Here is a 23969-nt window from a genome sequence, read left to right as displayed (position 1 = left end):
TTCTAAGTGGGGAGAGATGGAATCTCAGTGCAACTTTAACTTACATTTCTCTGATGGATAGTGAGAATGATTTTTTTTTTCCTGTTTATTGGCTACCTGCATGTCATCATTGCAGAACTGTCCATTTTACTAGCTCATTTATTGAATGGGTTCTTTTATTTTTGTTTTTTTATTTTATTGCTTAGAGTTGAATTCTTTATATACATACAGGTATAGAGCTGAGATTAAAAGTGTGTGCCACCATACCCGGTTCACTTGTTTTTTACTTTTAACTAGGCAGGGGCTTTAAACAACTAAACAATGGCACCAAAGATGATGCATTTTCTTTAACTCATTGAATTAGGAGTTGCATAAGCATAGGTAGAAGGTTATTTACTGGGCAACTTACCAGTGCCTATACCACTTATGAACCTGACTCCCTTCACCCAGCTTCACCATTAGCTGTTATCAGCTACTTTGTGGGGCATGGGGTTTCATATGTCCTTCCCCCAGTGATGGTAAAATAGTGACATGCTCAATCTTGTACTGGAAACCACAGCTTCATGAGTGTATTGGCCAAGTCATAACAATGTGACAGCATTGTGTAGCCCTGCTCTCCCCATCCTCCTACTCTTACATCCTTTTTGTCCACTCTTCAGGAGGTTCTCTTAACTTTGGAAGGTAGCTCAGATGTCACATTAGAGGCTGAGGACACAGCAGTCACCTATTCTCAGTAATTTTGCCAAGTATGCATTTCTGCAGTAATCACTCCCTATTGCAGTAAGAAACTTCTGTGAGGAAGCCTCAAGCAGTGCTAATCTCTTCTGAGAATGTATGCAGGTCTGGGTCATGATTACATTATTTTTTAGTTGTGTGTGTGTGTGTGTGTGTCTCCATGGGAGCAGCAGGGCCTCTTGATGCTTTAAGAGGACACCAAACAGTTGTGACACTTTTTGTGTTCAACTTACATGAGTGGCTTGGGAATTAAACCCAGGGTCTTGTGCATACTAGAGAATCAGTGTACCACTGAGGTATATTGCAGCCTTTCATTTTAAAATTTTTAAAATTTTAAATATTTAAAATATTTTTTCTTTACAACATTCACCATGTCTTACCTCTCACTTAAGCCTTTTTCCCCATAAAACTTTTTTTTTTTTTTTTTTTTGGTTTTTCGAGGTAGGGTCTCACTCTGGTCCAGGCTGACCTGGACTTAACTCTGTAGTCTCAGGGTGGCCTTGAACTCACGGCAATCCTCCTACCTCTGCCTCCCAAGTGCTGGGATTAGAGGCGTGCGCCACCACGCCCGGCTACTCCCCATAAAACTTTTAAGTGCCATTAAGAGTAAGGTTTTGTCAGTCTTATTTAATTTTTAAACATATTTTTATTTGTTTATTTACAAGCGGAGTGGGAAGAGAGGGAGAGAATGGGCATGCCAGTGCCTCTAGCCACTGCAAAGAACTCCAGATGCATGTGCCTTTGGCTTTACATGGGTACTAGGGAATCAAACCTGGGTTGTTAGGCTTTGTAGGCATGTACCTTAACCACTGAACCATCTCTCTACCCCCTTATTTAACTGTTGTATTACTGGCATGCAACAAACAGGTCAACATATTATAAATGACTCCTAAATTTGGGGTAGATATGTAAATTATGAACAAAAGAAAATTGTTTGAAGAAAATTTTGTAGAACTAATGCAATTATTCTATTCTTCCTGCATTATAGTAAGAATACTAAGAGTATAAATTTTAGGGGTAGAGTAAGTTTAAAGCATGTATTATTTATGAGGAGGTGATAAGTGCTATCAACAAAATAAAGGGTAGTAAGGAGGACATAGGTGCTGACATTAAAAAAAAAAAAAAGAAAAAGGCTGCCATTTTATACAACATAGTTGTGGAAGATTTGTCCCCATCAAGAAAACAGAAAAGACAAAGGCCCTGGGGCAGGAGTCTCCTTGAGGTCATCTAAAGAAAAATAAGTGTGGCTAAAGGATGAGGACAATGGGAAGAAGGTAAAGAGATAAAAGATCAAGTAATGTGAGACTAAATTATGTCAAGTTTTATAAATCATAATCACCTCTTACACTGGGTAAAAAGGACTGAACCAAGGGCTGGGGAGATTGCTCAGTGGTAAGAGCCACTGTCTGGCACAGGGGCATTTTTCCTGTACCCATGTAAAGCCAGATGCATAAAGTGGCACATGTATCTTGCACTTGTTTGCAGCACCAAGAGGCTCTGGCATGCATGCCTACCTACACACACATACACACACACACACACACACACACACACACGCGCTCACTCTCTCTCTCCCCCTCCCTCCTTCCCTCCCTCTCTCTCTCCCTCCCTCTCTCTCTCTCTCTCTCTCTCTCTCGTAAAAACATTTTTAAAAGAAAAAGAAATGGACTCTTCGCCCAAAGCACTTTCACAATGGACTGAAAGTTCTGACTTCTTTTGAAAGATCATTCTGAATGTGGACTGACAAAATAATTACAACAGAGCAGGACAGGGATATATGCAAGATGTTAGGAAACTAACATAAGAACTGACTGGATGTTAGACATATTCTGAAGAATGATGGTTGAGGCATAGAATATAAATACAAAACAGAGGGCAAGAGGAGAAACATTTCAAATTTGGATCCACATAAATTCAAGTAGCTTTTTTTTAAAGTTTTCCAAGGTAGGGTCTCACTCTAGTCCAGGCTGACCCAGAATTCACTATGTAGTCTCAGGGTGGCCTAGAACTCATGGTGATCCTCCTACCTCTGCTTCCCAAGTGCTGGGATTAAAGGCATGCACCACCATGCCCGGCTTTTATTTTTAAATATTATTTTCCAAAGTCATACAATTTTACTTTTTCTTATTTTTATTTATTTGAGAGTGACAGAAAGAGAGAGAGAGAGAGAGAGAGAGAGAGAGGATGGGCACACCAGGGCCTCAAGTCACTGCAAATGAGCTCCAGATGCGTGAGCCCCATTGTGCATCTGGCTAATGTGGGTCCTGGGGAATCCAACCTCGAATGGGGGGAGGGGTCCTTAGGTTTCACAGGCAACCACTTAACTGCTAAGCCATCTCTCCAGCCCCCTCCCTTTTTTTTTTTTAGGTAGAATTTCACTCTAGCCCAGGCTGACCTGGAACTCACTATGTTGTCTCACACTGGCCTGGAACTCATGGTGATCCTCCTACCTCCACCCAAGTTCAAGTATCCTTTATCACAGTTCATAAAACTTTAGACAAATTATTTAACCCTTTACAAGCCTCTTCTCCCAAGTGTAAAATAGGAATAACTAGTGTTTCTCGGACCTCTGGGAAAAATTATAGAGAATATGGGATGTAAGAAATTTGGCATGTAGAATGTTGACAGTTGTCAAAAAGTGGTAACTGGGCTGCAGAGATGTCTTAGTGGTTAAGGTGTTTGCCTGGAAAGCCAAAGGATCTTGGTTCAATTCCGCAAGACCCATGTAAGCCAAATGCACAAGGTGGCACATGCATCTGGAGTTCATTTTCAGTGGCTGGAGGCCCTGGTGCACCAATTCTCTCTCTCTCCCTCTCTCTGCCTCTCTACCACTGCCTAATAAAAAATAAAATATATTTTTTTAAAGTGGTAACTTTTATGACTCTCACATTATACAAGAATGTTAGACAAGTTTATCTAACTACTGTTTGTCTTCTTGTACTGAAATGGACTCAGCAGTAAATAGTCATTATCTCCAAAACAATAATTACCTAATGTATACTAAAAATAATGAATCATATAAAAATAATTTCAGCTGCTAAGTTCCAGGCCAAAAGATCAATTGATTGTGGCATTTAATCAACACATCTTCTAGAAACAAGACAAAATAGATTACTTAGAAAGGGAGACAGTAGGCATTAGGTTAGTAGTTAAAAGCTGTACACTGAAGTTATAACCTGTGAATTACTGAAGACCCTTGTGAAAAATCAGTCACTCAATGTTGGACTTTAGCTTCTTAAAAGTAAAATAGAATGTTTACTTTCTTTTCTTACCTTATTAAGTTCATTTTAGAATTTTTTGTATTGCACAATACATTTACAAACAATGATTACTTGCTGCCATTTAAGTTATTCAAAGAAACAGCATATATAATAATAAAAATATGTAATTTCTTTAGGATTTTAGGTATTATAAAAATACCTCACATACATTTATAATGCTATACTTAGGAAGACACCTAACTATGTCTCTAGAGATTTCTTCTAATGTTGAAATTTCAAAATACTGGATATAGTACCAAAAGAAAAAGGTAACACTGAATTAATGTTGGTCTGTAACCCAACACTCCTGCTAAGGCAAGAGAACACCTTATTTTCAAGGCTAGTCTGCAGTGTAAGACCCCGTCAAAACATAAGCAAGGGCTGGAGAGATACCTTAGCAGTTAAGGTGCTTGCCTGCGAAGCATAAGAACTCATGCTCTCCAGGTCCCATGTGAGCCCAATGTACAGTGATTCAAGTGTTCAATGTCATATATGCACACAAGGGGGACACACACATCTGGAAACCTGCAGTGGTTAAAGGCCCTGGCATGTCCATTCCCCCCCCATCTTAAATAAAAATAAATTTAAAAGAAAAATCAACAAACAAAAAACACAAATCCCCAGACAAAAATATTCTACTAAGTTATGTCTACAGCCCAAGTCTATGTCATTTCATCTTCTAGTATGGAAAAAAATAATGTGTAGGCTGCTTCTCTGAAAATTATCTGGACAAAAAAAGATTAATTTTGTTACCAGGTAACATTAATTTGCTTACTTGTAAAAAGACTTGTGGAAAATCATTGAGGACTGACTCCAGCAACTCAAGGCCAAATGTCCTCGTCATTTCTGTCATTCCTACCAGCCAGTAAGGAGCATCAGCATTAACCAACTGACAAAGGTCCTGGGAAAGCAAGGCAGACAATCAATCAATTTCAAGTGCTGTGATAAGAGAAGCTTTTCAAAGCTTAGCATCCATCAGTCACAACATACCCTTTCTTGTTTAGAAAGTTGGCAACAGGAATGAAATCCTGATATCTTACATAAGAAAACTCTTGTAGAATTATAAACACGAGAATACAGAGCAGACAGATAAATGATTCATTGCCTTTTAATAAACCTTTTAATCTTACTGTCTTTAAAATGATTTATACCAACTAGTATAAAAAACAGGTACTTGTGTTTCAAATTATACTAAATAGACCCTTTTTCCTTGTTCAAGGAACATTTCTGTATGACTAGTCATCCCTAGCACACCAATTTTTCCAGTTCTAGGTTTGATTTTACTTTAAATTGTGTCATAAAATGTTATCATATTAATTAGCTCAACAATAAATGTAGAGTATGTTCTTCAATCTTTGGAACTATTCTAATACTACTTTTTATATATTTTAACATGGAAAGTTAAATAAACATAACTTCTAAAATCAAAAATGCACACAAAGCTACAATCTACAATAGACATTACTGTTATCTACTGGCATACCTGGAAGAGCATATAGGCATCTTTGGCACAAGGTTTGAGGGTGCTGACAGATCTTCTGTTACTATTACCTTGGACTAATACTGGTGGTTGTATATCTGTAGTCAAAAGAGAAGTCGTAGGATTCATAATGGCCTTTAATACATCACATATTCTGTTTGAATATATACATTTTAGAATGCTTTAAACTAGTAATTTCAGAACTATTTCCAAAATAAAAAGATGTTTTTCTCCAAAAATGCCAAAAAATAAAATTGCTCTTCATATCTTACATTTACTTCAATAAGCTTAGTATCTTTGCCCATACATTTGATTTTCCCAGTTTCTAATATAACACCCTTTTTCTCACATGATCTTTGAATGTGTCTTAAAAGTCAAACATAAAAGTTAACCACATGGTTAATATTCTGCAGTCTCATCTTAAAAAGAATGAACTGTTTGCTCTACCATTATTACTGTCAGTTACAGTCATGAGCTAAGATTCAACTACAATGAAGATTCCCTACTCAGTATTTCATTACTAATTTAAAAAAAAAAAAAGGTGGGGAGGGACTGGAGAGGTGGCTTAGCAGTCAAAGTGCTTGTCTGCAAAGACTAAGGATCCAGGTTTGACTCTCCAGGTCCCACGTAAGCCAGATGCACAAGGTGGCACATGTATCTGGAGTTCTTTTGCAGTGGCTAGAGGCCCTGGTGTGCCCATTCTCTCTGCCTAAACCTATCTACCTATCTCCTCTAGTAAATAAAAATAAATATTTTTAAAAAGATAACATTCTCTGTAAATTATGAAAGTCCATTTTACATAAATGTTCATTCAGTAACTACTTGAAAAGAAAGGGGTTCTAAGTATTTTTATCTTCTTAGAAAGTATCAAATGGCATATCAGCGACCAGATAAAAGTAGCAAAAAATATCAATCCAGGAAATACACAGAGGTTAAAAATGTGTGAGATATTTGAACTGGTAAACTGTCCTACTTTTAAAATTTTTGAGTAACTGCCTGCCATTTCAAACTACTAGAATTTTCATCTACTTATGTCTTCACCCCAAAAGAAAACACAGGAAAATCATATCCCAAAGTCAGTGGAAACACTGTTAACAAACAGTTAAGAATGGCTGACCTAATTGAAAAATCTAAGAGTCAATATCAGAAAACACAAATTAATTATTCGATTAACCACAATTACCATTACTTTCTAGAGATTGCTCGTTATTACCAGTATTGCCATAAAATCAATTTAAATTATTAAGCATATAATATCAAAATTTAGAGAAATGAACTGGTCATGGTGGTGCACATCTTTTTTTTAAAAATTTATTTATTTGAGAGCGACAGACACAGAGAGAAAGACAGAGGGAGAGAGAGAGGATGGGCGCGCCAGGGCTTCCAGCCTCTGCAAACGAACTCCAGACGCGTGCGCCCCCTTGTGCATCTGGCTAACGTGGGACCTGGGGAACTGAGCCTCGAACCGGAGTCCTTAGGCTTCACAGGCAAGCGCTTAACCGCTAAGCCATCTCTCCAGCCCGGTGGTGCACATCTTTAATCCCAGTACTCTAGAGAAGGAGGTAGGAGGATCACTGTGAATTTGAGGCCACTCTGAAACTACACAGTGAATTTCAGGTCAACCTGGGTTAGAGAGAGAGACCAGATCCTACACTGAAAAATAAAAAAAATTTTTTAAAAATCACAAAAATGATAAACTATTGGAGGGTATAAAAATGTGAATAATAACCATAGTACTCTTGAATCATTCCAAGAGATCATGGGAAAAATTTTTCATCCAATAACAATTTCTGAAAAAAGTTTCCAACAAATACTGGAAATTTATAACATGTCAAAACATCTCTGACAGGTCTTCCTTCCTTTCCATTATCTTTTCTTTTCCTTTCCTTTCTCCTCCTCTTCTCCTCTCCACTCCCTTCCCCTCTTCTACTTTCTCTTTCCTTTCCTTTCTTCTGGTTTTGACAAGTAATCAAGATTTATTTTAGCTTTCCAATCTGCCATCTGCAGTGGGGCTGCCGCCACGATGCAGATTTTTGTGAAAACCCTTATGGGGAAGACCATCACGCTCGAGGCTAAACCCTCAGACACTACAGAAAATGTAAAGGCCAAGATCCAGGATAAGAAAGAAATTCCCCCTAATCAGCAGAGGCTGATCTTTGCTGGTAAGCACTAGGAAGATGGGCGTCCTTTGTCTGACTACAACATTCAAAAGGAGTCCACTCTTCATCTTGTGCTGAGACTTCGTGGTGGTGCTAAAAAAGAACTCTTACACCACTCCCAAGAAAAATAAGCACAAGAGAAAGAATGGTCAGTTGGCTATTCTGACATATTTTAAGGTGGATAAAAATGGTAAAATAGTCACTTTCGTCAAGAGTGTCCTGGTAAGTGTGGGGCTGGGGGTTTTATGGCAAGCTGCTTTGACATACATTACTGTGTCAAGTGTTGTCTGACTTACTGCTTCAACAAACCAGAAGACAAAATATTGTGTAAGAGTTAGTAAAATCCACCCACTTAAAAAAAAAAGAGATTTATTTCAGCATATGAGAAAACAAAAACTTATCCATGTTTAATTTATAATAATTAAAAAAATATATTTTATGGGGCTTGAGAGATGGCTCAGTGGTTAAGTGACTTGCCTGCAGAGTCTAACAACCTGGGTTTGATTCCCCAGTACCCACATAAAGCCAGATGCACAAAATGCTGCATGCATGTAGAGTTTATATGTAGTAGCTTGAGGCCCTGATGATCCCATTTAATATTAAAATAAAATTGTTTTGTGTAATATTTGCTAGAAAGAGAGACACCATGGGCACACACCAGTGCCTCTTGTTGTACAAACAAACAACATATTCACCACTTTGTGCATCTGGCTTTATATGGATAATGAGGACTAGAACCCAAACAGCCTTTACAAGCAAGCACTTTTAACAGCTGAGCCATCTCCCTAGCCCAAGATTTCTTTTTGAATCACAAACAGAATACTTTAAATTATAACAAGGGGATTAAAAATATAAAAATCTGCCAGGCATGGTGGCCCACGCCTTTAATCCCAGCACTCGGTAGGCAGAGGTAGGAGGATTGTCGTGAGTTCGAAACCACCTTAAGACTCCATAGTGAATTCCAGGTCAGCGTGGGCTACAGTGAGATCCTACCTTGGAAAAAAAAAGAAAATATAAAAGATTCATTGTTATATAAATATTCCTGATCAACATACAACTAACTAATAATCTCTAATAGGTATAGATAAAAGTTCACATTAGGGCAGCCTACTCTTAGAAATTAATCCTGAAAGGCGGCATGGTGCACACCTTTAATCCCAGCACTTGGGAGGCTGAAGTAGGTGGATCACCAAGAGTTCAAGGCCACCCTGAGACTACATAGTGAATTTCAGGTTAGCTTGAGCTACAGTGACATGTACCTTGGGGGAAAAAAAAAAAAGAAATTATTCAAATAGGAAAAAAAATACATGTAGATTGACACTAGAAACAGTTCCAAAATATCAAACAGGCAAGTATCCAATAGGAGACTAGTCATTAAATTACAGAATATTTATACCATATAATCCAACTATTAATTGTATCCAATTTAAGATTATTCACACATTAGAAATAAATATGGAAAATGAACAGTACTTCTTAAGAGTGATAAAAATAGTAGGAAGTCAGATGGGCATGGTAGTGCACACCTTTAGACCCAGCACTCAGGAGGCAGACACCACCCTGAGACTACATAGTGATTTCCAGAATAACTTGGGCTAGAGACTCTACCTCCAAAAAAAAAAAAAAAAAATGGAACTTGGGCTGGAGAGATGGCTTAGCAGTTAAGCGCTTGCCTGTGAAGCCTAAGGACCCAGGTTCGAGGCTCGGTTCCCTAGGTCCCACGTTAGCCAGATGCACAAGGGGGCGCACACGTCTGGAGTTTGTTTGCAGAGGCTGGAAGCCCTGGCGCGCCCATTCTCTCTCTCTCCATCTGTCTTTCTCTCTGTGTCTGTCGCTCTCAATTAAATAAATAAATAATTAATTTAAAAAAAAAAAAAAGGAACTGATTTAGGAGTTTGATTTTTGAGCCAGGCATGTTGGTGTATGCCTTTAATCCCAGCACTTAGGAGGCAGAGGTAGGAGGACTAAAGTTGAATTTGAGGTCACCCTAAGATTATAGAGTAAATTCCAGGTCAGCCTGAGCTAGAGAGAGACCCTATCTCAAAAAAAAAAAAAAAAACACCTTGTTTTTTAATTAATTTTTTTCTTGGCAGGGAGAAGATAATGGGCATAACAGGGCCTCAAGCCACTGCAAACAAACTCCAGATGCATGTACTACCTTGTGCCTCTAGCTTATGTGGGTTCTGGAGAATTGAACCTGGGTCCTTAGGCTTCGTAAGCAAGCAACTTAGCTGCTAAGCCATCTCTCCAACTAAGCCCAAGGAACTGATTTTTATAAATTGTCATATAATACATACATGTGCACACACATATGTATTGTTTTTAAGACAGTGGCCCTTCTGCCTCAATCTTTTTTTTCCTTTTCTTTCTAATGAAGGGGGGGTGAATTGATACACCAGACCCTCTAGTCACTACAATCAAACTCCAGACATGCGTGCCACCTTTGTGAGCATGTGGGACCTTGTGGCTTATGTCACCTTGTGCATCTAGCTTATGTAGGATTTGGAGAGTCAAACATGGTTTCTTAGGCTTCAAAGTCAAGCGCCTTAACTGCTAAGCCATCTCTCCAGCCCACCTCAATCTTTGAGTGCTAGGATTATACATGCTCACTAGCATGCATGGCTCCAACATAAGCATAGGTTAAAATTTTCTATTTTCATGTATTACTAGTTCATAATGCAGAAGCTGCATCTAAATAACAGGGAAATTATGCATGTAAAAGCACTCACAGTGAAAAGGAAACCACTTCATCACATTACCTTTGTGTCGCTCATCTTCAGCAACCATCCTCTCAAAGACAACAGTAACAACCTGACGAACTGTAGCAGCAGCAGTATTATTGGTTATATTGTCCTTTGTGAAGTGTAGTCGAAAACAAAGAACTATTGCCTAAAAAATGTTTTTTTCGTTTAGTGTGAAACAAGATTAAAGAACATGAATACCAACTTTAATATATATAGCCTCCAATTAGATGTTATTACAAGTAGGTATTTAAAGTCCTACTTTTTACCAAACTAAAATTCTTGAGATTTCAAAATAGTTCATTTCCAGTCAATATATAATGATCTAAGGTTAGCTGAAATAATTTAAAATATAGTTTTTAAAATCTGGTTGATGTATCATGCTGTTCTATGCCCCAGAATGCCTTGCTTTACAACTACTAAATCATTCAAGTGTGCAGTATCACTAAATCATCTGGAAAAGCATAATAAAAACTGCTAAACATATCAACAGATAAATAAAATCATATTGTTTTTACAAGGGGACATTCTTTTTTCTCTCTTCAAAAATCAACCTTATTAAGGTATAATTTCTACACATTAAATTGTAGTCCTTAAAAGAAAATACTTTGATGAGTATTGACTGGGACACTAATCCATGAAAATAATCATGGTACAAAATGTTTCCATTACCCCAAAACATTTCTCATGTACTTCTGTAGCCCACCTATTTGGGCCAAAGGCAACTATTTATTATTTTCACTATTGACTACCCAGTACTTTTTTACACTTTTATTAAAACAGATTCATTTAGCATAGGTTCTTTTGTGTATGGCTTCTTTCACTTAAAATACTTATGAAATCTGTGTATGGCATTCTGTGTTTCAGTACTTTGTTCCTGTTTTACTACTGAGGAGATTCCATGATATCAGTAAGCTTAATAATTCATCTGCTGATGGAAATACAGGCAGTTTTTAGGTTGGTGCTACTTTGAATAAAGCTGCCATGAAAATTCACATATAGGTCTCTATATGTCTTCATTTGTGTGGATCAATAGCTAGGCATAACAATGACTGGGTCACAGATGTAACTGCCAATTCCCCAAAGAGTAATTCTGGCAGCAAAACATGAGTCATTTACTCTGTGTCTTCTTTTATGGCTCATAGTTTTTGTATCTAAGAAATAAATATTTGGGGCTAGAGAGATGGTTTAGCGGTTAAGTGCCTGCCTGTGAAGCCTGAGGACCCCGGTTCGAGGCTCAATTCCCCAGGACCCATGTTAGCCAGATGCACAAGGGGGCACACGCATCTGGAGTTTGTTTGCAGTGGCTGGAGGCCCTGGCGCACCCATTCTCTCTCTCTCTCTCTATTTGCCTCTCTCTCTCTCTCTCTCTCTCTCTCTCTGTCACTCTCAAATAAATAAATAAAAATGAACAAAAAAAATTTTTTTAAAGAAATAAATATTTGTAGGGGGAGGGGCTGGAGTGATGACTTCGTAGTTAAAGTACTTGCCTGCAAAGCCAAAGGACCCAGGTTCAAATCCCCAGGACCCACATAAGCCAGATGCTCAAGGTGGTGCATGTATCTGGAGTTTGTTTGCAGGAGCTAGAGGCCCTGACGTGCCCATTCTCTTTCTTTCTATCTGCCTCTTTCTCTGACACCCTCAAATAAATTAAAAAATTGTGTACCCAATGTCACAAAGATTGTTTACTTCTAAAAGTTTTATAATTTGATAATAGGTGGGAAATGGAACCAGCCTAGATGTCCCTCAACAGATGAGTGGATAATGAAGATGTGGTACATTTATACAATGGAGTTCTTCTACTCAGCAGTAAAGAAAAATGAAGTTATGAAATTTGCAGAAAAATGGATGGACCTGGAAAGTATTATAGTAAGTGAGGTAACCCAGGCCCAGAAAGCCAAGCGCCACATGTTCTCTCTCATATGTGGATCCTAGCTACAGATGACTGGGCTTCTGCGTGAGAAGGAAAATACTTAGTAGCAGAGGCCAGTAAGGTAAAAAGGAGACATAAAGGGTACAGAAAGGAAGGGAAGAGGATACTTAATAGGTTGATATTGTATATATGTAATTACAATGATTGTAATGGGGAGGTAATATGATGGAGAATGGAATTTCAAATGGGAAAGTGTGGGTGTGGGGAGAGAGGGAATTACCATGGGATATATTTTATAATCATGGAAAATGTTAATATAAATTTTAAAAAAAGTTTTATAATTTGAAAATAGGTTATTCTTGGGGGGAAAAACACATAAAAGTAATTTAGATTCTAGGCTTATGAACTTAATTATATTGAAATGCTAAAGGAAACTAGCCTTTGATATCACTATTGCCCTTAAATTTCAACATAAAGACACATTATATAGTTATACAGAAACTTTCATATTGCTTAATTTTCTATTATTTCTTTATATTTGACTTTTCCAAATATTTTATTTTCAATTATCTAGCATACCAAAATAAATCCTGTAATTAGTTTTTATTTACTTAAGTCATCTGATAGCCTTTTATGAAAATGGCATGTATGTGTGTGTGCGTGCATGACATTGCATGTGTGTGGTCAGGGAACAACCTTGGGGTGTCAATCTTTGCCTTTCAACTTGCTTGAGATGGGGTCTCTCTTGTTTGCTGTTGCAAATGCAAGCCTGGCCCATGAGTTTTGAGATTATCCTGCTTCTGCTTCTCATGGCCATACGTGAATCGGTATTAGAGACAAGTAGGCTACTTATATACATTGGTTCCAACTTCACATGGATTCTAGGTATCTGAAATCCATTCATCAAGTTTGCACAGCAAGCCTTTTAACAAGAGAAGTATCTCCACACCCCTTTCATAAAAATATAAAATACATGTATCAGAAGAATGATTTAATAGTTAAAATACAAATGCAACTGTACACAACAATGTGTATATAAAATGTGTAAGGATGCAACAGGAGAAATGAGCTAAAAAGAGTATCTGCCATTACAAGAACATCACGTGAATAGAAAAGATTACAATGAGATGTATAATGTAATGAAATCTTTGTAGGCTTATTCATGCTTAAGAGCCTAATTATTATAATAAAACTACTAGTGGAAGTCCAGAACATTCCTTTATAAGTTAAAGACTACTTTTTTTCCCTTAGGAGTATTTCAAAGTTTACAAAAAACTTTTAAACATGTAAATGCATAGCAGAACAGAAATTTTCCAGAAAGAGAGAAAAAATAAAAGCACAGATATAATTTAGGAAGCATTATCCAGTACAAATGATTAAAAGAGACTTTTTTTACCCACTTAAAGAGGCAGGCTTGAACTGTTGGGTTTATTTACACAATGCACACATGTGAAAATCTTTTCTTGTTTTTTTATATTTTTTAATTTTTTTTGGAGAAGGGGGTATCTTGCACTTGAGTCACCTTGTGCATCTAGCTTATGAGACATGGAGAGTGGAACATGGGTACTTAAAATGCTTTAACCACTAAGCCATGTTTCCAGCCCTGGAATTATTTATTTTTTAAATTTATTTTTGAGACAAAGAGAGGGGGGGAGACAGAGAGAAAGAATGGGCAAATCAGGGCCTTTAGCTACTGCAAACAAACTCCAGATGCATGCGCCACCATGAGCATCTGGTTTACATGGGACGTGGAGAATCAAACTTGGTTCCTTAAGCTTCACAGGCAAGTGCCTTAACCATTAAGCCATCTCTCCAGCCCCCTGCAATTATTATTATTATTTTTTTTTTTTACTTTTTTTTGCCAGGGCCTCCAGTCACTGCAAACCAACTCCCTATGTTTGCACCCCCTTATGCATCTGGCTAACATGGGTCCTGGGGAATCAAACCTAGTTCCTTTGGCTTTGCAGGCAAATACCTTAACTGCTAAGCTATCCCTCCAGCCCTGGAATTATTTTTATAATACAAGAAAGCAAGACCTATCATAGACAATATAAAATATCCAAGGCAATACAACATGTTTTCTTTTTATTTTAATATTTATACTTTTTATTTATTTGAGAGAGAAAAGAGTATGAGTGTACCAGGACACTGCAAATCAACTGTAGACACACACTCCAAATGTGTGCCCGGCTTTACATGGGTACAGGGTAATTTAACCTGGGCCAGCAGGTTTTGCAAGCAAGCATGTTTAACCACTGACCCATCTCCCCGGCCCGACAACACATTTTCTTTCCTCGTCCTCTATTCCTATTCTTCTGTATTTCTATTTATTATTCATAATTATACTCATCAACAGCCCATGACTCTTTAAACAACCTAACACAATTCCCTCAAATCTGGAATGAAAAGGGCACTGATGTGTATTAAATTACAATCTTGATCATTACGACAGTTACAGGAAACTTAGCTGCTTTTAGTTCAAATGGTGTCACACTTTTTCATCAGTGTACTATCTCAAAGAATTTATAAACTAACAAACATGTGCCTTACCTTAGAAAGTGCTTCATCATGAACTACTGTATTAGTTGTTAAAAGAACAAGAACTGTTTGAAGTAGTTTAAGTTCTTCAAGACTATTTTCCATTAGCTGCCAAAGCATGTTAATTATATTTCCAGCTGCAGTCTGTAAAATATTATGGAGTATAAAATTAAGGTAAAATCCTTGCTCTTTCAAAGAAAAACAAATTTGTAATAATTTTTTGTTTTATCATCATCAGATTAGATCTAAACAATACACTACCTTTTAAAAAATTATGAATATTAAATAACAAATTAATAATGAAAATGTGCTTGATTATAAAATCACCACCTGTATTTACTGACTTGTAAGACTAATATTTCATCCTTACTCATTATTTATAAGTGTTTAATGAGGACACACCAATAATATTTAAAATTTTTTGTTTTCATAAAATTGTTTTACACCAAATATCAGATATATTTCATTCTTTCAAAAGCTACTAATACAATTCTTTTGCTAAAATTTTATTATTATTATTATTATTTTTTTTTTTTTTGGTCTTTCAAGGTAGGGTCTCACGGTAGTCCAGGCTGACCTGGAACTCACTATATAGTCTCAGGGTGGCCTCAAACTCTCAGTGATCCTCCTGCCTCTGCCTCCTGAGTGCTGGGATTAAAGGTGTACGCCACCATGCCTGGCTTAAAATTTAATTTTTTGTAGTTAGCACACAGAGATTTAGGAATCATTCATTCTGGTTTTGTTTATTTGTTTTGTTTTTCAAGGTAGGGTTTCACTCTTGTCCAGGCTGACCTGGAATTCACTATGTAGTCTCAGGGTAGCCTCGAACTCACGGCAAGTCTCCTACCTCTGCCTCCCAAATGCTGGGATTAAAGGCGTGCACCACCATGCCCAGCTTCATCCTGATATTTTTCAACACAATTCTGATTAGATTCACATTACCTCAGACACCACTTCATGTGACATGAGTCTCTGAATGGCGGCCAAACATAACTGCGTAATCTTGGGTTCCTTGGTTCCACAACCCATTAGGAAAGGCTGTACAACTTCGGAGCTGTTCTCTTTCAATGCTTTATTTAGAATACATATAAAAGAAATTATTAAATATATTTATAATTGAGTAATATATTTTATATAAACACAGCCAAAGACAATCTTAATACAACCACATAACTCCAAGTTAAGATAACATTAAAACTTGTATACATTTTGAAGGGAACAAAGCCCACGAATTGTTTTCCTTTTTTTAGTGTGTGTGTGGTGTGCATGCATGTGTACAGGCATGCATATGTGTGCTGACCACAATAAAACATAAGGTGTCTTCCTCAATCCATTTTCCACCTTAATTTTTTGAGACAGGGTCTTTCACTGAACCCAAACTTGGGACTCATTGATTCAGCTAGATTAACTAAACAGCAAGTCCTGGGAATCCTCCTTTCTCTATCTCCCCAGCACTGAATTACAGGTTCATGCTGCCATGCTCAGCTTTCTTGTGGGTGGTGAAGATCTAAAGCCAGGTCTGCAGGCTTGCATATCAAGTATATATTACTAACCGAGCCATCTACCCAGTCTCTCAATGTTTATTTTGTAGCATGATACCTCATATAAAGACATGAATCTCTGAATCTTAGATTATATAACTCCCTTTATGTATAAATAATAAAATAAAAATCAACAAGAATTAAAATACTTCAGATAGGCAGTGTAGACTCTGAACTTTGACTATTTCCCTGCCTTTCTCTTAGCAATCCATCTTTTGTTGCTTCCCCATCAACCATATGCTCTATCAGGACATGGATTCTCACAGTTCAGAGAACGTGCTTGTTCATGTAGTATAAGAGGAAAGTAAGTAGGAATTCATACTCTAGAGAACAAAGAGTAATAAAGGTAATATGTTCATTACTCTACTACCAATTCATAAACTCCTTAGAACTTCACTATATGCCTTAAATCTGTGTAGCCTTAATTTCTTCAAGATATAAACACAACTCTTTAAAAACAACAGCATTTATTATTGCTAAACAAATACAGTAAACTCACTGAATACATATACTGGCATCCAAAACCTAAATTTAACTCCAACTCTCTCAGAATTTTAAGGTAATAAAAATGTAAGAGGGGGCTGGAGAGATGACTTAGTGGTTAAGCACTTGCCTGTGAAGCCTAAGGACCCTGGTTCAAGGCTCAATTCCCCAGGACCCACGTAAGCCACTTGCACAAGGTGACACATGCATATGGAGTTCGTTTGCAGTGGCTGGAGGTCCTGCTGTACTCATTCTCTGTCTATGTGCCTCTTTGTCACTCTCAAATAAATAAATAAAAATGAACATTAAAGACATTAAACTTAAGGTATCAAGGTATAAAATCCATATTTTATTATTTTTTTAAAAAATTATTTCTATTTATTTATTTATTGGGGATAGAATGGGCATGCCAGGGGCTCCAACCACTGCAAACAAACTCCAGATGAACATATTACCTTTATTTAACTCTTTGGGTCCTTTCTTTGGCTTTGTGAAGGCAAGCGCCTTAACCACACTAAACCATCTCTCTCTCTTTTTTTTTTTTTTTTTTTTTTTTTTTGAAGTAAGGCATCTGTTAAAAAGACATGCACATCTGAGTCTTTCGTGGTTTGGAACCATAGGCTCATGTTACAAATTCTTGGTCCCCAGCTGGTGGTGATCTGGGAGTGGAGCCTTGCTGGAGGCGGGCTTTGGGGTGTTATAGCCCAGCTTCCCCCTTGCCAGATCTCAGCTCACTCTTGCTGCTACTTTCCAACTGCTGTGGCAATAAGTGAGGCCAAACTCTGCTCTATCATCCTTTCCTTGCCATAATAGAACTTCCCTTAAGACTATAAGCCAAAATAAATTCTTCCTCCTATTGGTTGCTTAAGGCCAAGTGTTTTGTTCCAGCAACGCAAAACTGACTACTAGAGTTTTAGAATATTTTTCAAAAGAACTTGGGAGAAAGTCATTCAGAAAAACACTGAAAGTACAAAGCCAGTGTTAATACTACTTTTCTTATTTAAATTCCACCTTTCTTTTCCAAAAACACTCTTTATGACATGGTAAATTAAGAATACAATTTCCAGGGCTGGAGAGATGGCTTAGCAGTTAAGATGCCTGCCTGCAAAGCCAAAGGACTTCAGTTTGATTTCCCAGTACCAATGTAATTTAGATGAACAAGGAGGCGCATGCATCTGGAGTTCACCTGGAAGCCCAGGCATGCCCATTCTCTCTCTCTCACTCTGCATCTTTCCCTCTCTCAAGTAAACAAATAAAAATAAAGATTTTTTTTAAAAAGAATACAATTTCCAGGCTGCAGAGATGCTTAGCAGTTAAGGTGCTTGCCTGTGAAGCTTAAGGACCCAGGATCAATTCCCCAGAATCCATGTAAACCAGATGTACCCAAATTACTCTAAAAATGGCTCAAACACTGAAAATTATTAAAATATATCTATAAAGTTAAATCATAAAGCTTTAATAAAATCATTGAAGTCAGAGGCTACCCCAGCTCTGCTGAACACTTTTACTTATTAAATGTTGCCCAGTATTCTACAACAATTTGCAGTTTTAATTTTTATGGCAATAGTGTGTATTTCACCTAAGCATCACAAAAAAAAAATGATTTATATGAGATTTGCCCCATGTGACACACTTAAGTATTTAAGCCAGAATCTGAAAATATAACTTATATTCCTGGTTCACTATTCTTCCCACAATCTTATGATGCCATTTGACTTTTTTTTTTGGGGGGGGGGTTGAGGTAGGGTCTCACTCTAGCTCAGGCTGACCTGGAATTCACTATGTAGTCTCAGGGTGGCCTCAAACTCATGGTGATCCTCCTACCTCTGCCTCCCCCGTGCTGGGATTAAAGGCATGTACCACCACATTTGGCCCATTTGACTTTTTAAGGTAAATAACATCCTGATAATAAAAGATGTTAAAAGAGAACTCAGTCATCTATATTTATAATTTTTCTGCTTAAAGTCTTCAGATAAACAAAGAAAAGAGTTATAAAAAGAAAAACAATATATTTCACAAGTCTAACATAAGTGATTTTTACAACACATTCATAATTTCACAGAGAGAAAATCAACGCCAATTAAATAACACAATGCTTTCTCAACACCTAAAATATTTCTTCACAATTTCATCTTCTGGATCACAGTGGTGATTAGAACATAGTATCTCCCATAGGCTCATATGTCTGAGCAGTTGAACCCAACAAAGTGGTGCTACTTGGGAAGTTGCAGAACCTTTATTTAAGAGGTAGAGCCTTATTGGAGGAAGTGTGTCACTGGGAATGGGTCTCGAGGCATTATAGCCAAGCCCCATGTGCTGATCTCTTGCTCTCTCTGCTTCTTCCCTAATGTGACACAGGCTTTCTGCTCCTGCCATGCTTACCTCACAATGATGGATTCTCCCCTTAGGAACTGTAAGCCAAAATAAGCTCTCTCCTTCCCTAAGCTGCTTCTAGTCAGGTCCTTTGCCCGAGCAACAAGAAAGAAACTAATACAACCACCAAGAGCATTATGGATATCTTATATCTTGACTAAGTACTTCACTAATGTCCAAGCCATTTACACTCATTCCTCATTTTCTGGTGTGGTTGTGTTTTTTTAATATTAACATGAGATTTTAATAATATTTTGACAATCGAGTGACACTGTAAAAAGCAATTAAACTCAACATACACTGTATCAACAGTGCACATAAATGAATGTGACAATATGAACTGTGAGTAAATTCACACACATACAGAAAAACAAACCCACCATGTGACCTATAATAATTTTAGTATGCCATCAACTGTAAGTTGCATACCAATTTAAAGTTAAAAGGTGAAAACTACTGTACATTTTAAAATCAATAAAACAAGGTATTTGATAAAAAAAAAATATATATATACACTTATATACATAATACATATAGACACACATATATATCTTTTACAGTCAAATTTATCCAGCTGAGGTAAACTTAAGGTAGTAATAAAACTAATTTTTTAAATCTTACTGTAATATAGTTTATAGGACTCAAACACTTATCTTTCATAATACTTCTTTTCTTCCCAATTTGTAAGAAAATAAAATGATCAAAACAGAAGTTTCGGGGCTAGGGAAATGGCTCAGCAGTTAAAGGCACATGCTTTCAAAGCCAGCTGGCCTGGGTTCATCTCCCCAGTACCCATGTACAGCCAGAAGCACAAAGTGGATCATGTGTTTGGAGTTTGTTTGAAGCAGCAAGAAGCCACTCTTCTCCCTCCCCCTGCATGCAAATAAGATATTTTTAAATCCCAGAAGTTTGTTTTCCAAAATAATCAATGATATTTATTTACCTACTCTCCATTTTTATATGCAAACAAACACATATTTATCAACTTTAGATTATAACTCAGTAACAAAAAAATCATAAAAACTAAGTCAGGTAACCCAGGCCCAGAAAGCCAAGCGCCACATGTTCTCTCTCATATGGGGATCCTAGCTGCAGATGACTGGGCTTCTGCGTGAGAATGAAAATACTTAGTAGCAGAGGCCAGTAAGTTGAAAAGGAGACATAAAGGGTGGAGAAAGGAAGGGAGGAGGATACTTAATAGGTTGATATTGTATATATGTAATTACAATGTTTGTAATGGGGAGGTAATATGATTGAGAATGGAATTTCAAACGGGAAAGTGTGGGGGTGGGGAGGGAGGGAATTACCATGGGATATATTTTATAATCATGGAAAATGTTAATAAAAATTAAAAAAAAATCATAAATTACTAAGTTACTGTTTTTCTCAAATTTATGTGTGTGCGTGTGTGTGTGTGTGTGTGTGTGTGTGTGTGTGAATGCATGTGCACAAACATGTACCCATGCACATGCCAAGGGTCTCTTGCTGCTGCAAACAAGTGCCAGCCCAGCTTTATGTGGATGCTGGGGAATTTAACTATGGCCAGAAGGCTCTGCAAGTAAGCATCTTTAACTGCTTAGCCACCTTCCCAGTTTTTCTTCTTTAACTGATAACAGTGAGCCTAGGAAGCTGGAATAAACCTGGCTCTTTTAATTAAGAGATAGTTACTTTCCATATGCAATAATTATAAAGATATGCCATGTAAGGGGAACTTTATGTAAATACCTTCCTAGAGGTAGAGACTTTTACAAATCTTGAAGCAAAGGTTGTACATCAATACAAAAAAGCACCTTGCTGGGCTGGAGAGATGGCTTAGCGGTTAAGCGCTTGCCTGTGAAGCCTAAGGACCCCGGTTCGAGGCTCGGTTCCCCAGGTCCCACGTTAGCCAGATGCACAAGGGGGCGCACGCGTCTGGAGTTCGTTTGCAGAGGCTGGAAGCCCTGGCGCGCCCATTCTCTCTCTCTCCCTCTATCTGTCTTTCTCTCTATGTCTGTCGCTCTCAAATAAATAAATAAATAAATAAATAAATAAAAAGCACCTTGCTTTAAAAGTGTTTTATGCCAGATATGGTGGTGCACACCTTAAGAATCCCAACACTTGGGAGGCTGAGGAAGGAGGATGGCTCTGAGTTCAAGACCAGCCTGAGACTACAAAGAAAATTCCAGGTCAGCCTAGGCTACAGCAAGACCCTACTTCAAAAAAACAAAATAGGGCTGGAGACACTGTTTAGCAGTTAGGCGCTTGCCTGTGAAGCCTAAGGACAAAGGTTAGAGGCTCAATTACCGAGGAGCCACATTAACCTGATGCACAAGGGGGCGCACATATCTGGAGTTCATTTGCAGTGGCTGGAGGCTCTGGCACACCCATTCTCTCTCCTGCCCCACCCACCCCCCGCCTTTCTCTCTCATCTGTTGCTCTCACATAAATAAATAAAAATAAACAAATCTTTAAAAAAAATAACAACATACCAGGCATGGTGTCACACACCTTTAATCCCAGCACTTGGGAGGCAGAGGTAGGAGAATTGCTGTGAGTTCAAGGCCAGCATGAGACTACATAGTGAATTCCAGGTCATCTTGCATTAGAGCAAAACTGTTGCACCAAACACCCAACCAAGAGCAGCTTGTGTGTGTGTGTGTGTGTGTATGTGGTGGGGGGTATTTTAGCTTATAGACTCAAGGGAAAGCTCTACTATGGCAGGGGAAAATGATGACACAAGAAGAAGGTAGACATCATCTCTTGGCCAACATAAGGTGGAAAACAGCAACAGGAGAGTATGCCAAACACTGGCAAGAGGAAGCTGGCTATAATACCCATAAGCCTGTCCCCAACAATACACTGCCTCCAGAATGTGTTAGTTTCCAAATCACCATCAGCTGGGAAGCTAGCATTCAGAATACCCAAGTCTATGGGGAACATGGAAATCAAACCACCACAGAACCCTTACCTCAAAAACAAAACAAAAATACACCAAAATAGCTCCTTTCTGGCTGGAACCATCGAAGATGCCTAGAAACTACTAAAATTCCTGTGGAATACAGACAGAATTTTACAAGAGCATATGGATGGAGAGGAGAAAAACCTATGGTGGCTGAGAAGGTCCTGATGTCATGTATGTCAAATTAATACTTCTGATGGTCACAAATTTCTTGTAAACAAAGAACCGGCACCAATACCAGGAACAATAAAAGCCATGTTGAGTGGGCTGAGAATGAAACCAATGAGTTCAGCTTTAGAGAGATCCCTTCACACGTGCTATCAAAAGGATAGGGTGCAAGTATTTTACCTATAAGGTTCACTACACTAACAGCTCCACAGAGATTCTCAAATTCCCAATTGTACCTGAAAATGCACTACAACTGCTGATGGCTGCAGACTTCCTAGATTGTTAAATAAATTTTAAAAACCTAAAGTGAATAAATAAATAAAAGCATTTTGTTATTCCAGAAAGAACTAGAGAGGAAGAGTTTTTTTAGACAGTAGAAGAGTTGATTTTCTACCTTAAGTGCCTTAATAAGCATAACTAGTTAAAAATATATATATTTTTTATTTTCAAGCAGAGAGAGAGACAGAGAGAAGAGAGGAAGAATGAGCACACTAGGGCCTCTGGGCCCTGCAAGTGAACTATGCATGCATATGCCACTTTGTGCATCCAGCTTTACGTGGGTGCTGGAGAATCGAACCTGGGTTGTTAGGTTTTGCAGGTAAGTGCCTTAACCACTGAACCATCTCTCCAGCCCAAGCATAACTCTTTAACAGAGTAACAGGGTATGTTCAATAAATGTGTTTCTAAGTACATAACTATGAGATCAAATGATGCATGTTCACACACCTGAAAGAGGTCCAGCAGGTCCCCATTATCCTATAGGGGTTTCCTTGCTCTGAGCACTTTTATTGCATAATTGCATTTTATCCTGGAAAGAAAACTGAACTAGCATACCCCACTATAAATCACATTAACAGGGGCTAATTAAACTTTTATGATAAATTTTAATAGTCATTAAGAAACATTTTTAATTCTTATGAAAAAAATAAAATGTGATGTAGATATCACTTGTATCTTCAAAATGCTTAAAGCCTTTAGTACTAGGGAAGAATTATAGTTCTAATAACATTAACATATTAATAAGATTAAAAGGTTCAAAAACATACTTAAATAATTCAAGAATAACAAGAAAAATAAAAGCATAGAGAGCTTTCTACTACTGGAAAGGGAAAGATAATTCAACAAATAATATTGTTACAATTAATTTTGCAACAGAAAAAAGACACCATTGCATATATCATAAATTAAGGGGAAAAACAGAGAAAAAACAGAAGAAAATAAAAACAACTACAAACTGTATGACAAAAGGCATTCTAATCACAAAGCAACGAAAGAAATTTAAAAATTATTTACATTATATAAAAATAAAAAGCATCTAAAAAAACAATCAAAAGGTACAACATGGTAAAAATATGGCATTCCTATGATAGGAAGGTAGTATTTTTGCTATATCAATAGGTTAAATAATTTTGATATAGAAACCACAAAAATTTGAAGAAACAAATGTAAAATTAAAAAGGAAAATAACTTAATGCATATATAGAAATATGTCCAATGTCAAAAAATCAATTAACAGAGCTTTTAATTTAACTACTAATCCTGGCAAGGATGTTATGAAAATCCACCTATACATTGTTGGCAATGATTTTAACTTTAAATATTTCCAGAAAAACAATTAGTAACACATTCCAAGAACTTTAAACATTTTAATACTTTTTAACACTTTGTGCTTTTATTTCTGTTAATTTAACATTAAGCAAT

At 37.3% G+C, this 23969-nt stretch overlaps 1 protein-coding gene and 2 pseudogenes across 5 annotated transcripts in view; 2 read left to right on the top strand and 1 right to left on the bottom strand.

Moving 5' to 3' along the window:
* Positions 1-23969, bottom strand: part of Mon2 (MON2 homolog, regulator of endosome-to-Golgi trafficking) — a 125377-nt gene that overhangs the window by 73840 nt on the left and 27568 nt on the right. For all 5 annotated transcript variants that reach the window (XM_004650045.2, XM_045151508.1, XM_004650046.3 and 2 more), the window contains 5 exons: positions 15708-15835; positions 14778-14909; positions 10373-10502; positions 5458-5552; positions 4750-4875 (listed from right to left, as the gene is read on the bottom strand). In XM_004650045.2, coding sequence (XP_004650102.1) covers positions 4750-4875; positions 5458-5552; positions 10373-10502; positions 14778-14909; positions 15708-15835 — 611 coding nt within the window. The remainder of the gene's footprint in view (positions 1-4749; positions 4876-5457; positions 5553-10372; positions 10503-14777; positions 14910-15707; positions 15836-23969) is intronic.
* On the top strand, positions 7478-7951 carry LOC105943865 (annotated as a pseudogene).
* Positions 19498-22554, top strand: LOC101595481 (annotated as a pseudogene).

This window comes from Jaculus jaculus, chromosome 6 (assembly GCF_020740685.1).
Source record: "Jaculus jaculus isolate mJacJac1 chromosome 6, mJacJac1.mat.Y.cur, whole genome shotgun sequence".
Taxonomy (NCBI): Eukaryota; Metazoa; Chordata; class Mammalia; order Rodentia; family Dipodidae; genus Jaculus; species Jaculus jaculus.
This window is presented reverse-complemented; position numbering and strand designations above follow the sequence as displayed.